At 39.3% G+C, this 16,835-nt stretch overlaps 1 protein-coding gene across 1 annotated transcript in view; it reads left to right on the forward strand.

The window, feature by feature from the left end:
• The window catches only part of LOC129762932 (pituitary homeobox homolog Ptx1), a 149,687-nt gene that overhangs the window by 69,057 nt on the left and 63,795 nt on the right, over positions 1-16,835 (forward strand). Inside the window, exon 3 of the mRNA XM_055761563.1 lies at positions 14,711-14,845. Within this exon, the coding sequence (XP_055617538.1) occupies positions 14,711-14,845 (135 nt within the window). The remainder of the gene's footprint in view (positions 1-14,710; positions 14,846-16,835) is intronic.

The following is a 16,835-nucleotide window of genomic DNA, read 5'->3' on the forward strand; positions in this document are numbered from 1 at the left end:
GATGCCAGACAACATCATCGAAACAGCTATAGAAACCACTCAATAAAATGTTATTCCTGAGTCTTAGCGTTTCATGTCATGAAAATCAATAAAATAAAATTGTGTTGATATCAATACAATTATTATTTTTACTTTTAATGGGTCTATAAAGTAAGCTGTAGCAACTTTTACATTGGTGAGGAAAATTGTATTGCAGAGCTCGGAACACTGCCACGGCTGCCTCTGCTGTCAAAAATAGAAAACGGAAAAGTACGACATTCAATCAAAATGCCTCGGCCAACGAAGAGAAGGGTTAAAGATCCCGAACCTTGCGGTAGCAGTTCAGCAACTTTTGTCTCGCCCAAATTTATTTTTCGTGATCACATCCACGTTTTCTTACTAAGCGCACGTTCATGGGTCCAATTGCAGATCAGTACATTGATTGATCTTCTAAAAATCTTTAAAATTACCTTTTACTATAAAATTCCTAGTACTATCAGATTATTTTCAGACACAATTCTTGTTCAAGATTCAACCACTTGCAAATAACACGTTTCTCCGTTACATGGAATAAATGTTTGATACAGAAAATATGATATAAAAAAGACAGCCTCCAATCGGACAATTCCTTTCTCGAGTTTTGCTCTCATCAACACGGCGATCCATTTTTATTTATATAGATAGAAGACAAAGACAACAACACCGTTAAAAGAAATCTCTGAATGAAAATAATTGAAACTTCTTGTGGCTTCTCTTTAGACGCTCCCAAAATTTAGTCTCCAATAAAAAAAAAGGTTCTACTCAAAATTAAAATTCATTGAAAAAAATATGATTCTGCAACAAAATTGAATTTCTCATGAAAAACAGGACAAACGCTAAAATGCGCGAGCAATCGGCACAGCACCAATATTTACAAATTCACTCTTAACACTTTGCGGACCGCTCACGAGATTTCTCGTTTTCGCGTTCCTTCTTTGCGGACTTGTGTGAAATTTGCGGATAAAAATTTTTGTTGCGTGCAAGTTTCTGTTCAACGTCTTGCTGGATTTATTGAACAATGAATTATTTCAATTGGAATAAATTGATTGTTTAACGAGTCACAACCTTCAAAATCATGCTCATTAGATAGAGAATTGAATCATTCATCTTTCCACATAATTCATTTTTTTTCTTGATCGTGACAGAGAAAAGTTATAGACTGAAACGTGAGCATGGGTCAATATAGGAAAATTTACAGAATTTCGAAAATCGAAAAAAAGTTGTTCGAATAGAGTTATCGAAGTTATTCGATAGAGAAATATTTTACCTATCTTCCAACCACAATTTGATTAATCGGAAAAGGGTCTGAGAAAAGTTATACGCCAAGTTGTATGGGATGGAGTCAACCGCGAGTAATCGGTTTTCTACCTTACTAACCATAGAATTAGGAAATTGTTTATATATAGTTATAAAAATATAGTCAATAATTCGCCTCCTTAAAACTTATGTAACTGAGCCTGCAAAAATAAACGCTGAATTTTCATCCGCTAACTTCACACATAGAGGCGAATGAACTGCAAAGAGCCTCTTAAAAACTTGCAAGCAAAGCAAGCAACTTCACACTAGTCAAAACGTGTGGTCCCAAGCGTATGTCTTACATATTTCTTCCCGGTCCTTAAAGTGTTAACACATGGTGTTGGCAAATCGCTAACTAGAGTGAAACTAAAAAAATTATGAAATAATCCAATAATAATAAACAAACAAACTAAAATTCGAATTTTTTTTATCCCAGTTATTTATTTTAGGCTCATTAGCATTTTAGCTGTAACAGAGCCGAATTTTAATCGTGTACATGTCACATGGTTATCATATATCTATAATTAGCATATTTTACACAGCTGTCATTTGCCAGTATTCCTTCTATACCATTGCATATGGTACATTTACACAGTAGCAATTTAGGCGTAAGAGTACTCTTTCTGTTCTTCCATTATCCAGTCAGACCACCGGACAGCGGAGACAGTTGATTGATCATTGTTGAGTTATTTATAGAACAGCAGCCCGATGTGTCTTGCAGAGCAGAGCAGTTGTATGGATGAATCGATCTTATTTTGACCGAGGATCGATCTCCATCGCTGATGATTATTGCGTGGACGTAGTTATTCTGTAACGACACAAAGATGGTCAATGAGGGCCCTGAGTTTTGAACTCACGTTCGATCGCTTACTAAGCGAACGCACAACCAATGTGGCTACGGAGACCCCCAAAATTCGAAATTGAAGAGCACATAAATACAATCTCTCTCAAAATCAATCTCTCTTTCTCCTTCTATAAAACGTGATAGCGAGAAAAGAACCCTTACCATGTAAGCTTACGTCCAATTTGCATATAAGAATGATACCTTTTGCATGAGATAAAATCGGAAAAACCTACCTGTTTTATTTGTAACATTGTTTACTTGTTTCACTATTTCATTTATTTATACTGTAGCCAGAAATATTCCTCGAGACATTTCCTCTTTATTTGTGTAATTGAAATCAGAACACTTCTTCTTCTCAAATGGCACTAACGTTCCTATGGGAACTTCGCCGTCTCAACGTAGTATTACTTGCGTTATTTTCATTAGTACTTAGTTGAGATTTCTATGTCAAATAACACTACTTGAATGCGCTTGCCACTCAAGCTCTAGAATACGCTTGACCACAGTGCAAGTCGGAAGAAATTTTTTTGACGAAAAATTCCCCCGACCAGAACGGGAATCGGACCCGAACCCCCGGCATGTTAGGTGTGACGATAACCACTCGGCCACGGGAGCACACGGAATTAGAATACATTGGTCCTAAATTAATATTATTACCGAGTTCCAATTCAGAAAACGTGTGATTTTTTTTCATAGGAACTTGTCAATGAGGGTTTTTTGCTCTGATGTATCCATTTGTGGAAATTATCTTTAGTAACCACACTTATGTTCGATGCCGCGCCAAAAAGTGAGGATGCTTGGTTGAGAAGTTTTGATGTACCTACCGTACAGCCTGGACCTTAGACCGTCTGACTATTATTTGTTTCAAAACGGAAACATATTGGCTGACACAAGAGTTGTCAAAAATTACTTGAAAAGTGTTTCACCAATAAATCACAGAAGTTCTACAAGGATAGAAGAAAGCCACTTCTTCTTCTCTACATAAGGTCGGTGTTAAGTCAAACCGGACCATGTGACATTTTTATGGTTTCGAGAAAAACGAACATAAAGTTTAATGCTCTGTAATTTTCGAAGCATTTAATTTTTTCGTTCAATATTGTTCTCAGAAATTTTAGCTACACTATGGCAATACTTTGACGTATGATAATTGTAAAAAAAACATCAAGTACCATGCTAAAAAGGCACTTATTTGGCTGCCTATACGTACATGGTCCTCTCTGACTGAACTGAATGAAGCATCTTGACGTAGGATTGCGTCTTTCGGGGACATATTGGGGTACAAATTGAAAATCAAAAATCGAGCACAACTTGAAAATTGTCCAATTTCAAACGATTATTGCTCATTTCATGATAGATTGAAGAAATTCTTGCGTCAATCGATTTTGGCACTCCATAACAATTTTTTACATTGAATAAAATAATATATGTCATGAAACTAACTATCGAACAATTGAAAAATGTCAACCCTTATCCTAACGGAAATACCAACTTCTGATTGGTCGAAATTGACGACATATGCGGCGGCTCATGTACTTAGAACTATTGTTATTTCCTGATGGATTTACCAGATATTTGCATCGATCGATCTGAGCACTCCATAACAATTCATCTCAATGGATAAAATAATATATCATATGAAACTAACTATCAAACAATCGAAAAATCTCCAAACGGAAATACCTCGTTCTGATTGGTCGATATTGAAGATACGGAGAAATCGGCATGGAAAACACATGCAAGCGGGGGGAGCTTTTGTTCCCACCGAAGTATGTTCCCTAACAGAGACATTAAACCAATCTACCTGGGGAAAGTCGGCATTGCAAACACATGAAAATAGGGAGAGCTTTTGTTCCCATCGAAATGTGTTCCCTAACAGAGACCTCTAAATCAAACTGCCTGTAGGAAATCGGCATTGCAAATACATGCAAGAAGGGGGAGCTTTTGTTTCCACCGACACGTATTCCCTAACAGAGATTTTTGATTCAAGGTACCCGATGGAAATCAGCATATAAATACCCTCGTGGTCGATAGTTTGAAAAAAAAATGAAATTTGAACAGAGTTCCGCTCTCTCAATACACGGAATAATACAAAATCTGCATGATTATGCTACCTGATTTTCTAGTCGTTACCTTTCAAGGTAACGACTTCGGATTAGGGTAGATATATTTATTTCCAGTTAGATAAGTAGTTTAAGTTGGGACAATGTACATAATTTGGGGAAGGTATCTCATAAGTTAGATTTAGGTATGAAAAAAAAGAAAAGATATAAAAAAAACTAGAAAAGTTTAGGCTAATTTTACAATAGGAATATGACACAATCGGATAATGTGTATGATAAAAATCATTACAGAACTTGACATTGCAACTTAAAGATGTAGAACCCTAGGTTGATCACTTGAAATGTAGTATTATATTATAACGTATTATCGAGTGCTCTTCTCAAGGCAACGAGGGTGGAGGTGTGGTGCAAGTGTAGAGTAAAGTTTTTCAAGGGTCTTTTTCAAGGCTAGAGACGAATGAACTGAAAAAGTTTAAAGTCTCTATAAACAAAAACCGAACCGATGTTTGAAAAACGACGCACACAAATGGATAGTGCTCATTGTAACTAGCGTGGGCATTGCTGATTGCATACGGGCAAGTTGAGTGCGATGAACGAGTGTTTTTTTAATTTTCGTTCCAATAAAAGTCTTTCGATGGATTGATTGAAGACTGATGTTTCAATCAACTGAATAGAACTTATGTTAATTAAATTTGGAACTCTTATGTTGGTTGCTTCGTGCAATTTCATGATCGGTTACATGGATTGTAAAACTTTTAGCACAAGTGTAAGTGCTAAATTGTATATGGTAGCGGTTGTGTTAAAATGAGTTGAAATATTTTTTTGACGTAGAACTACGTCTTTCAGGATGGGTACCAAATCAGAAAACAGGTCACGTTTTCATGAAATAAAGTTAACGTTAATAACTATTCTCATTGTGAACGAATTCTCATGATTTGCATACCAATCGAATCGGAAATTCTCTAAGATTTGTTTGATTTGCTATACATTACAATTCGTTAATCTCTAAACAGTTTAAATTCATGAAAACTGGAAGAACTTCCTTTCTTCCCATACATTTGTTCTGCCGATTTGTGTGCTAACACTACACTTCGAATGCTTATAACTCGAACATTTCTTAATAGATCGGAAAGGTGTTTGCATCAATTGATAGGAAATATTAATAAACTTAATAAAATATTATTTTTCATGAGATGAACAATTGAATAACTGTAAAATGTCAAGCGTTATTTAAATGCCCTAACTGCCAAGTTTTGATTGGCCCGATTTACGGTTTCCCCAACAGAGACTTCAGAATCGATGTACCTGTGGAAATCCGCTTTGCAAATATATATGCAAGTCGGGGGTATTTTTTCCCACTGAGCTGTGTTTCCCTAACACGGACTTCCAAATTAATGTGGCTGGGGGAATTCTTTGTATTCACTTGTCGTTGTGCAGACCGGAATATGTTTCCCTAAAACGTACTTTTAAACTGAGAACCCTTGGAAAATCGTCATTTCAGGTGAATGAACTTTCGCGGTTCGAGAACTACGTAAACATGAGATGTGCAATAATTTCAGAGGGAAATGTAAAATACAATGATCGTTTGACCATTCTTCCATTCACATATTTTGGTAGTCCTAGGCATCATATCAAACGTAAAAGTTCATCAAATTTATTTGTAAAGAAGAACATAATCTATTACAAAAATTTCGATGCATTCTAAAATAATATTCGAAATGGTAAACAAGTGGATTGCATAATATGATTGCGTACTTCTACGTCGAAAATATGCGGTCGGGTCCTAGATACAACCCCTTACAATTTTTTCTCCCAAGGAAAGTTCGTGCGACGAGAAAAATCCGTTCCGTGTTCCGTTGGGTTTAAAGCGAAAATGAAAATGGGTTGAATAAACACTCAGAAAGTAAAAATTATGAATGAAATTTCCTTTTCTATTTCAAATATATTCTTCTATAATAAAGTAACACGTTTTTTTCTGGTGAGAGAAGTTGATAATTGTGTTCGATAATGATAATTATCTTATATTACATTACATTGATGTTTTTCTCCATTTCATCCATACATAACACAGGAGCCATCTCGTTCAGGGCCACAGAGGGTGGCTTTCATCATATCTCATTCCACTTTGGCATTTTCTATCGTGATACGCACCATCCAATGACTAATCACCATCCTTCTATCATCATCACTCGGTTGTGAACACTGGTCGAGTGATCAAACATTACCTAACAACCAGACGGCCCTTTTCCGGGCCACCAAATCATTATCGAAGAGTTTTTTTTTGACGTAGGACTACGTCTAACCGGAAGATATAGGGGGTGAAATGGAAATCTAGGCACTGAACAAGTAGGAAAAAATGCAAGATTTGGAACGCTTATAACTCGAGAATTTCTCAATAGATCGCAAAGGTTTTTGCATCAATTGATAGGAAATATATCTACGCATCTATCATGACGAATAACATTTCATTTTTCTTGAGATAAATAATCGAATAATTGTGAAATATCAAGCATTGTCAAAATGCACTATGTGCCCATTTTTGATTGGTCCATTTTGTGCTCCTCAAATCGTACCGACCAAAACGGGCAACCAGAGCAGCAGCGAAATAGAATGAAGCACGATTGGGAAGGAAAAAGAAAAAAATGAACGAAACATTGGTCGCAGTCTCACACATGCGTAACTCTCGAGCCAGCCAGTCAGCTTAAAAATCCCCGCTCCGCTGCCGTAACGATCATTCTCATTCAAACCGTACACCACATCGGTTCGCATCACAACACATCAACAAACCAACCCAAGCAGCCATGTCTGGACATGGTAAAGGAGGAAAAGTGAAGGGAAAGGCAAAATCCCGCTCGAACCGTGTTGATCTGGAGTTCCCCGCAAGGGTAGCTAGGCCGAGCGCGTTAGTACCAGTGCACCAGTCCACCTAGCCGGCGTTATATAGTTTCGGCCGCCGAAGTGATCGAGTTAGCTGGCAAAGCTGCTCGCGACGATAAGAAAACCCGCATTCGGAACAGAACACATTCGGTTCGGTGGACATCAAGACAACAGGCAGTTGCAGCGAGTGGCGAGTGGCAAACGCAATCGCAAAACGGCAGCTGGTAGCAGAAGAAAAAAGTTTGTTCTTTATACAATCTGCTTTGGTGGCAAATTCAGAACAAGGCGGCATCGAGGGCGTTCGAAATGGTTTTCTTCAATACCACGAGTACTAAGTTTTCTAAATTGGAACAATTCCATAAAACAAGGCGCTTTTCAGGGCCATTAAACCTTCCAAAAAAGAGTTTAGGAAATACAGTTCAATGCTTTCTAAAACATTATCCAAAATAATAATAAAACACAAATTGATTTTGTCATAATTTGTTTGCCAGGATCTGATGAGTATGTGAATTTGACAGTTGTTCTGAGCTTATTGATAGTTGGGGACTTTCCTGATTATTCAATTTTCACCAATTCTTAAATTGTATCCAGATTGAAAGTACAGTAATTTACAATTAGTTCGACATTAAGCTAATTGGACGGACATGTAATGCGACTTATTTAGTTGGAAATTTTTGTAAACATAGAGATCCAAATTATGACCCCACATTGAAAGTCGACACTGTACCACTGTCATCGCAAATGTTCAATTACAGGTTAAAATCGCCTCCAATGCGACACTGAGTGGCGCTTCGGCACGTCGCATTGAATGTAATTTACTGTACAACATGTCATAAAGCTGGATGGGAAGAAATTTTCCAACTGTGAAAGCTGTGGCGAGTGGCAAACGCAATAGCTAAACAGGAAGGTTTAGCTGAACAAAATGGGGATATCGAGTGATAACAAAACAATAAACTCTCTAGATTGAAGATAATTTTGTGATCCTGAAAAGGACCCTTTTTATCCTGCATGTGAATCCAACGAGCGAACAAATCGTAATGAATGTATTTTTTTGCCATCGCTCCCTTTTAACGCTCATTCGTTCGTCTCGTTGGACTCGCCCCTCTGGCTGAGTCTGCCGATTTGTCTCTATCCTGTGAGTGTGTACCACTAGAGTTTAAAACACGCGGACCCCAAAAAATATCTTATTTTCTTTCAAACCGTAAACCCGTGTGGTTGTACGGCATCGGCATCGTGGACGTAACAAAGGAGGACAAGTTACGGGAAAGGCAAAGTCTCACTCGAACCGTGCAGGTCTCCATTTCCCTGTTGGTCGCATTCACTGATTGCTCCGCAAGGGTAACTAGGCCGAACGGATTGGTGCCGGAGCACTAGTATACCTAACAGCGATTATAGAGTTTCGGCCGTCGGAGTGCTCGAGTTGGCTTGCAAAGCTGCTCACGACAATCAGAAAACCCGCATCAAGAACAGAGCAGCTTCGGTTCGGCGCTCATCAAGGCAACAATTAGTTTCAGTGAGTGGCAAAGTGTTTCTCCGGCACGTCGCATTAAATGTAATTTACTGAACAATATGTCACAAGCTGGATGGGAAGAAATTTTCCAACTGTGAAAGCTGTGGCGAGTGGCAAACGCAATAGCTAAACAGGAAGGTTTAACCGAACAAGATGGGAATATCGAGTGATAACAAAAACACAACACCAAAGGTTCTTTTCAGAACCATCAACATATTCATAAAGAGTAAACAGTAAACTAATCCATTTTTCAGGTAGATAGGTAGGTATTCACGTAGGAGAAGAAAATAAAACAATATATTTAAAATATATATTTAACAAAAGCTGTCCCCTGTGTATAGTCCTACGTCACTCCGGTTATGTCCCCGACATTACCCACCCGTCTTTTTTTATCTCATTTATTTATTAGGCTCATTAGCATTTAGCTGTAACAGAGCCGGGTTTAATCGTGTACATGTACATATGTTTATGTTTCTATAAATTGTGAATTACACAGTAGTTAGTAGTAGCCATTTAGGCGTTAAGTTTTCTGTTCCATTACATTATGGTAAATTACACATTAGTACCCATTTAGGCGTAAGGGTATTCTTTCTGTTCTTCCATTGTTCAGCAGACCGGACAGCGGAGACAGTTGATATTGATCATTGTTGGGTTATTTATAGAACAGCAGCCCGATGTTTCTTGCAGAGCAGAGCAGTTGTATGGATGAATCGATCTTTGTTCCACCGTGGATCGATTTCCATCGCTGATGATGGTTGCGTGGACGTCGTTATTCTATAACAACACAAAGATGGTCAATTGAGGGCCCTGAGTTTGAACTCACGATCGATCGCTTGGTAAGCGAACGCGTAACCAAGTGGCTACGAAGACCCCCTATTATCGAAGAGTTCAACCATGTAATTCTTCAAACATATTCAAAACAACAGATAGCTTAACGGAATTCTACGTCAACAATGCGGTCACGTCTCGCACACAACCCTCCTGTGACTTTTTTGATGATTGTGAACCAAATCATTAAAAAAGTCACAATTTCGAAATATTTCTCATTCAATTAACAGTTGTGAGTCAAAGTGTGCCATTCTGTTATGAGAATTAGAGCGAGAAAGGGTGTGCATAAATCACATAACATATGGTTGCGTTCAGAAAAATAGTCTCTGCCATCTATTACATGCATGAATACGATTGCACGGCAAACATGTTAAAGCATAAACTTCCCATTTTCAATCATCTTAGACAGGTAAACTTCGATATAACGTACATTTCACTTTCAAAATTGTACGTCGTATCGAATTGTACGTTATATCTAAGCATAATAAAGTACTCACAAATGTAGTCTATATTACATTATTGTGTTGCTGTTTTAGTAAAGTTAATAAATAACTTCAATCAGAAGACGAAGCCAGCCTTTCTCATGATGTTTCCCTTCGTACTGTTGATTAAAACTTGATTCATTTAGAATCCGGAATCACAAAACCAGCTGTATTTCGGAATTGATTGAAGGTACAAAACTTGTTTTAGCATCACAATAAAGATAATTCATTGTTCTATCAGAAAAAAAAATATTGAAAAAAATTTTCCTTTACACTTTGGAAATGTGTACGTTATATCGAGGTAAAATGTACGTTATATTGAGTGACGTTATATCGAGGGTACGTTATATCGAAGTTTCCCTGTATTCGTCTATAGAATCATCAAATTCGAATTCATTGTCATCGCTACAGTCAAATCGCACTCTGAAATAGTACATTTTGCGATCATTCACACTGAAGACCAGCATTTCAGTCCAAGTGGACCAAGTTTATTTTTTAATATACTCAGAATGTGCACATTTTACACTAACGGGTTCAAGCACATTTGAACAGGGTACCTATATAGCTTCAAGAAAAAGTTTTGTTGGTTCGTATTTGGCGCTTGATAATGGTTTAAATTCAATAAACAGATGATTGATACATGGTCCACTCTGTCTGCACATGATATAGAGCATGGATGGCCAAACGGTAGTCCGCGGTCTACCGGTCGCCCGCGTAGGTACTCCTTGTAAAATGACCAATTGAAAATGCCGGAAACATCCGTAAACAAACACAATTTTGTTTTTATTCATTTTCGAAACCTTATAATTATTATAAACTATTTTTTTGAGAAAACTTCGCCTTTGAAGACTGCGAACGCGAGTTTTAATGAAATATTTTTACCTTAATTACAAAACTATGATAAGTAATGTAATCTTTCAAGAGATATTGTCATGAATAGAGCGACTAGTAAATGAGAAATTAGAAATTTCTAAAATTAAATATTGGGCTCTATTATGTAATTCAAGTTGAACAGAATTTTGCTCGTTAACTCTATTTAACTGTTATAGCTACAGTCGGATGAAAGCTTCCGGCATAATATTTCGAGCTGTTTGTTTTGCTTGTTGCATTCCTGATGTTTTGCTTTTGGAAACATTCCAGAAATGTTATAAAATATGCAATTCGCCGACGTTCGAGAAATAACTCGATTCGATAACATTCTATCGATTTACAAAATATGAATATTTGCTCGGTTTGATAGTTATAGGGATCGAATCGACCGTTACGGCCCAAGCACTGCTTCGGCATTAAAAGTACATGTTCTAACAGTTTTTTTTGCGGATACCTCATCACTGAAGATGATTTTGCGATAAAAATCTTCATTCTCTTCAAGATTCGCCAGAGACCAATGGGACTTTCGGCGCATCATATGGTCAAGTAAGTTCAGTTCTTGAGTCAATTTGACGGCCGAAAATTGGAGTAAGCGCTCTAAAAAGTTGCAACCACCGACTCCGAATTTCGGTAGTAATTTTTAACAATTATTAAGTGTTGCTCGTACGTTTACTTCACCAAGATGAAAATGTTCATTTTGGCTAACGTTTTGACTTTGATAAATCATTAAAATGTTTTATGGGTTTGTTCTAACGAAGACACAAAAGTGTCAAGTCGCCAATAGATTACCCTTTACTTCTAGGTTATTCAGGAATACAATAATCATCTCTGGTGTATTTTAACGGAAAATAATTGCCTTGCATGTTCATAAAGGATGATATTCTTTAAAAAAAATCAACGATATTGATTGATGACAGAACAGAAAATAAAGATAAGTATTACTATCTATTATTTAGTAACCGATAATAATTTTTATTTTATAAAATAGTTTATCTTTGAATATTTATTAGTATGACCTATGTTTTTCCTTCAAACCATCCTCTTACAGTCTCGGTCGCACAGACTCAATAATTTTGTTTTGAGGAAGCTGACATGACTATGACAAACTGAATGAAGATGAACTAAAAATTGTGGAGTTTTTTCATTTAATTATATATTTTTTACTTTAACGCATAAAATTGCAAAATTACAAAGACACGCACAGTCTGTGACATACGAGTTATAATGGTGGTGAAGAACGGCAAAAATGGATACTCCGTTAGTGAAAAAGATCACAAGCGCGTAGTTAAGCAGTTTAGACGTGATCCGAGAAGTTCGGTCCGGGATGTCGGTTGTCAAGTTCATTCGTCCAGCGGACCAAGCAGCGGGAGGGCCTGCGTACATACAAGGTTCAGAAGGCTCCTAACCGCGACGAAAGGCAAAACATGGTGTGGAAGACGCGAGCCCGGAAGCTGTACACCGAAATGCTGACGAAGCCGCATTGCCTGGTAATGGACAACGAAACCTACGTCAAAGCGGACTTTAGTCAGCTGCCGGGCCTGTTGTTCTTCTCCGCAGAGGACAAATTCAGCGTTCCGGAGGAGATTCGCAAGCAGAAACTATCCAAGTTTGCCAAAAAGTACATGGTGTGGCAAGCGATCTGCTCTTGCGGAAAGCGGAGCGCCCCCTTCGTGATGACCGGCACGGTAAACGGGCAGGTTTACCTTAAGGAGTGCATACAGAAGCGCTTACTACCACTATTGAAGCAGCACGAGGGCCCGACCATCTTCTGGCCGGATCTCGCTTCGTGCCACTATTCAAAGGACGTGTTGAAGTGGTACGAAGCCAACGGGGTCACCTTCGTGCCAAAGGAAATGAACCCGCTCAACGCGCCGGAGCTTCGCCCAATAGAGAAATATTGGGCGATTATGAAGCAGGCCCTCCGGAACAACCCAAAAGTTGTCAAATCGGAGGCGGACTTCAAGAGAAAATGGATTTCTGTTCAAAAAAAACTACAACCTGACGTTGTAGAGAACCTTATGGACGGGGTAAAGAGGAAGGTGCGAGCATACGGGCTTGGGCTCGAAGTATGAATAAAAAGAAAATGCCAAAAGTTGTTTAATAGTTTTTATTTTACTGTCTAAAATTTTCAAAAGGATCGGTCTACTGGTCGAATTTCTACAGCGTTTTTTCCGTGATGCAATTTGATGTGACATACCCTTTAGTAGTACATTCATTTTCTAATGACTTCGTGATACAGTCAACGTTGGTAGATCGCGGCCTAAGATTTGAACAATTAGTCGCCCGTACTGGCCAAAAGTTTGGCCACCCCTGATATAGAGCCATTTCGCCATGGTAAATGGTACAAGGTCCGCTCTGAATGTATATTATGAGGGGTTTTCGTTAATCAATCATGCCAATTTCGTTCAATTATTCCTGCTGTATGCAAGATTTTCGAAATCCGATAAATGTGGCATGTAGCTTACTTAATGCTCTACCAAATGCAATCAATAACTCAAAAATTTCAATTTTGCGACTTGGTCCCCTCTGACTTAACACCGACCATATGATAGGAATAGCCTTGTCTGACCTCTGCATCTGAATCTGTACAGAATCAGTTAAGGCCAAGATCAGTACCACAATCGTCCTTTATTGTTGCAGCTTACCTACCCGAAAACGTGCAACATGGTACTACAAGGATTCCAGTATCTCTCGAGTATTTGGTTGAACTTCACTCACATACATTACACAGTCAGCAGAATGATTCCAATGCAATCTGTATTCGTTCAACTCCAATTTGTAATAACGCCATTAGACAAAATGCGTTCAATCTGTTAATCTCAATGTTTGACCCTCATCCATTCTAGTCCTAAACGAATCAAATCATCCATTCCCACCCATTTTCCACAAACATTGGCCCGGTGAATGTGACAAATAAACCACACATATGTTTAGCGCAAGCCGTGAACCACCCGAAACTGACAGCCGCCAGCCAGCAAATACTGGGAGTCAGAGAGAGAAAGTGAGGAGGTCCGTGAAATATTTCTCCCATAACAAGACGCGACCCGACCGTAGCCGACGCCGCCGGGAAGACGAAAAAGACAAACATGTTAAAATTTATGTAAATTCACGGGTACTACAAATTATCGCCCGGCATCCCTCTCTTGCTTCCTCCTTCAGTCCTTCCAAACCCGCAGCAGCCAAACACAAGAGCACACGCATGATTTTTTTTATGAGTCTCATCCTCTCATCCACAAAGCAGAAGCTGTAGAAAATTTTAAAGACTGTCATTTAACACTTGTCAGCGATGTTCGTTCGCAGTTCCAGGGAAAATTTCCCTTGTGCGCTTCTTCAGTATCAACGATGTTTTATTGTGTTTTTTCTTCCTCCTCCTGGGTTGACACTTCGTCGGTATCGCGCGCGCAGAATGCAACGAGACGACCGACGATCTTCTGACTCTTTCCCCCGTCGGTTAGACGTGGCGCATTCTGATGGGCCTATTAGTAGCCATCACCGCCGAGAGGATTTATCGGTTCTTTGCTCGAGAATGACACTTTTTCCGGGTAGTTTCCTTGGTTGGTGTGTTTACATGGTCGACGCAGTGTGAAAATGCGACTGACACGGCGCAATTATCGGCTCGAATTGCTCGAGGAAATTTATGGCTGCCGGATCGGCAGTGAGAAAAATGTCTTTTTAACAATTATATGATCTTCATCATTTAAGACAGTTTTTAATTGTCTTTTTTTTTGTTCAAACCCACAAAACCATAAATATCGATTTATCTCATTCAAGCATCTCGATAAAGAGCAACTCCGCCTTACGGAAGGTGGCTTATCCGGAATGAGCCAGCATTTTATACCAGCAAAATTTCAACAATTTCACAATCGCACCGCTTAATGCACTCCTGACTCATTAAGTTCTCCTTTTTCTACTCTACCTTTTGCAGTGTGGGCCGAGACTGGCGACTTCCGGGATAACAGTCACAGTGCAATGTCAGCCGTTACCAGCATTGACCACACGCAGATGGGCTTCCAGTCCTCGACGACGCGGAATCGGAGCAGCCGGGACCGGAAGAACGACGGTAAGAGCATCAGGGTTTCTCTTTCAATTAAAAGTTTTTTTTTGTTTTGTTGCTATTGGCATGTACTTTCGGAACTGCGCGCCAGAATGTCACCTTCCTCCGTCACTCGACTGCAGCAATGCGCAATGATGATATGTAGGTACCTGTCTCTTATCTCAAGTAGGGGCCCGAGTTTTGGAAGCCTGGTTACAGATGTTATGAGTACTGTAAACATTTGTTTGCTTATCTATCGCTGTCGCGAGTTTGTGTATCTTGTCCGCGGTGTGGACGACGCATGCATGCAATGCGGTTCGCATGTGATGCAAGTGGTATCACTGTGGTCGAGCGCGAGCGCGAGGTTTTATCAATTCGACCTGGAAATAGTCTGTTTTGCTTCAGCATAGCTGCAGCTATGCATTGATTCATCAATTTGGATGTGATGGAAGAGAATAAAAAATGAATATACCTCGCGAATGACACATTGTGAAATAAAATGTCCACCGAATCATTTTGACGTAGGATTACGTCTTTCGGGAGCATATTGGGGTACAAATTGAAAATCAAAAATCGAGCACATCGTTAAAATTGTCCAATTTAAAACGCTTATTGCTAAGTCATTTCATGATGGATTGATGAAAATTTTGCGTCAATCGATTTCGGCACTCCATAACAATTTGTTATATTGAAGAAAATAATTTATGTCATGAAACTAACTATTGAACAATTGAAAAATCTCAACCCCTATCCTAAAGGAAATATCCACTTTTGATTGGTCGAAATTGACGACACATGCGGCGGGTCCCTAACAGAGACCGAGCTGCCTGGAGGAAATCGTCATTGCAAATACATAAAAGAAAACTTGATCCAGCTATCCTAGCTTCGCTGTGAGCCTTCTGAAATTTCTACAACACAGACTTGAGCGAGCTATTAGGGTAAACCTTGTTTTGTTTTGACAGATCGTCCCTCCTGCATTTGATGGCTGTTTGATGTCACACATTTCTTACATTTAGCAACGGTCTAAAGGTCCAAAGACGGTTTTCAATTCTAAGCTGATAACGTATCCAACTTATATACTCGTTCTGCTCCTCCTTCGATGCCGTATTTATCTCCTCAATCGTAGGGTAGCGTCGTCTTTTTATGAACATCTTCAATTTCGGGAACAAGAAAAAGTCACAGGCGGCCAGACCTACGGGACCTACGGGTGGTTGCGACACAAATCAAGTGACCTCACCTATTCGCTCTGAACAAATGAACAAAACGATACTTCAAATGCTAATTACCATAAGCTGCCGGATCGCCCTAATGGGTGACAAATTTGCCGAATGAAAGTGACACTTGTCGCCTCCTCGAAGCCTAATTAGACGTCACCCGGTGGCAACCACCGGGCAGTCTATCGGTACAGGAGGCCGGTTATCGCGCGCCCCGAAGATGTCACAAACAACACATCACGTTCTCCGCCACACCCCACGGTAATTCCATCACCCGATATGCTCAAGCCGGACGACAGGTGAATGCCCAATTGTACTGTCAACGGGAATGCAAGCGAGCAGTCGTGGATATCAATCACTGCTTTTGGGCAGCTGATCGTGGGACAGGATGGGACAAGATACCTTCGCGGAAGCCGGGTGGGCGAAACAAACATTGCCCGCTGCAGCGATGGTTCGGGGAACCATCGTTTGTCTTGTGAGATAAGCGGAAAATAGAGCGAAATTTGACAGTTGAATTGTATAATGGATGGAATGTGTCGATGGCGAAATATTGGGGAACCGATGACGGCAATGGTCACTCGCTGGAATCGGAGTACACGCGTATCGAGTTGTACGGTGGATTTGATGAATTGCCCCGAATGACCATTTGCTTCCTTCATTCATCATTTTATTTTTTCAAAAAAGCTTGTCTTCACTATAAAACGCTGTCATTGTTCGCAAACAAATTCGGTAATGAAGGTATCAATTTATTCCGGAATCGCCAAAACAAAACACCCCATTGGAGGCAGGCAGCGCAAAACATA

Source organism: Toxorhynchites rutilus, chromosome 1, assembly GCF_029784135.1.
Source record: "Toxorhynchites rutilus septentrionalis strain SRP chromosome 1, ASM2978413v1, whole genome shotgun sequence".
Classification (NCBI taxonomy): domain Eukaryota; kingdom Metazoa; phylum Arthropoda; class Insecta; order Diptera; family Culicidae; genus Toxorhynchites; species Toxorhynchites rutilus.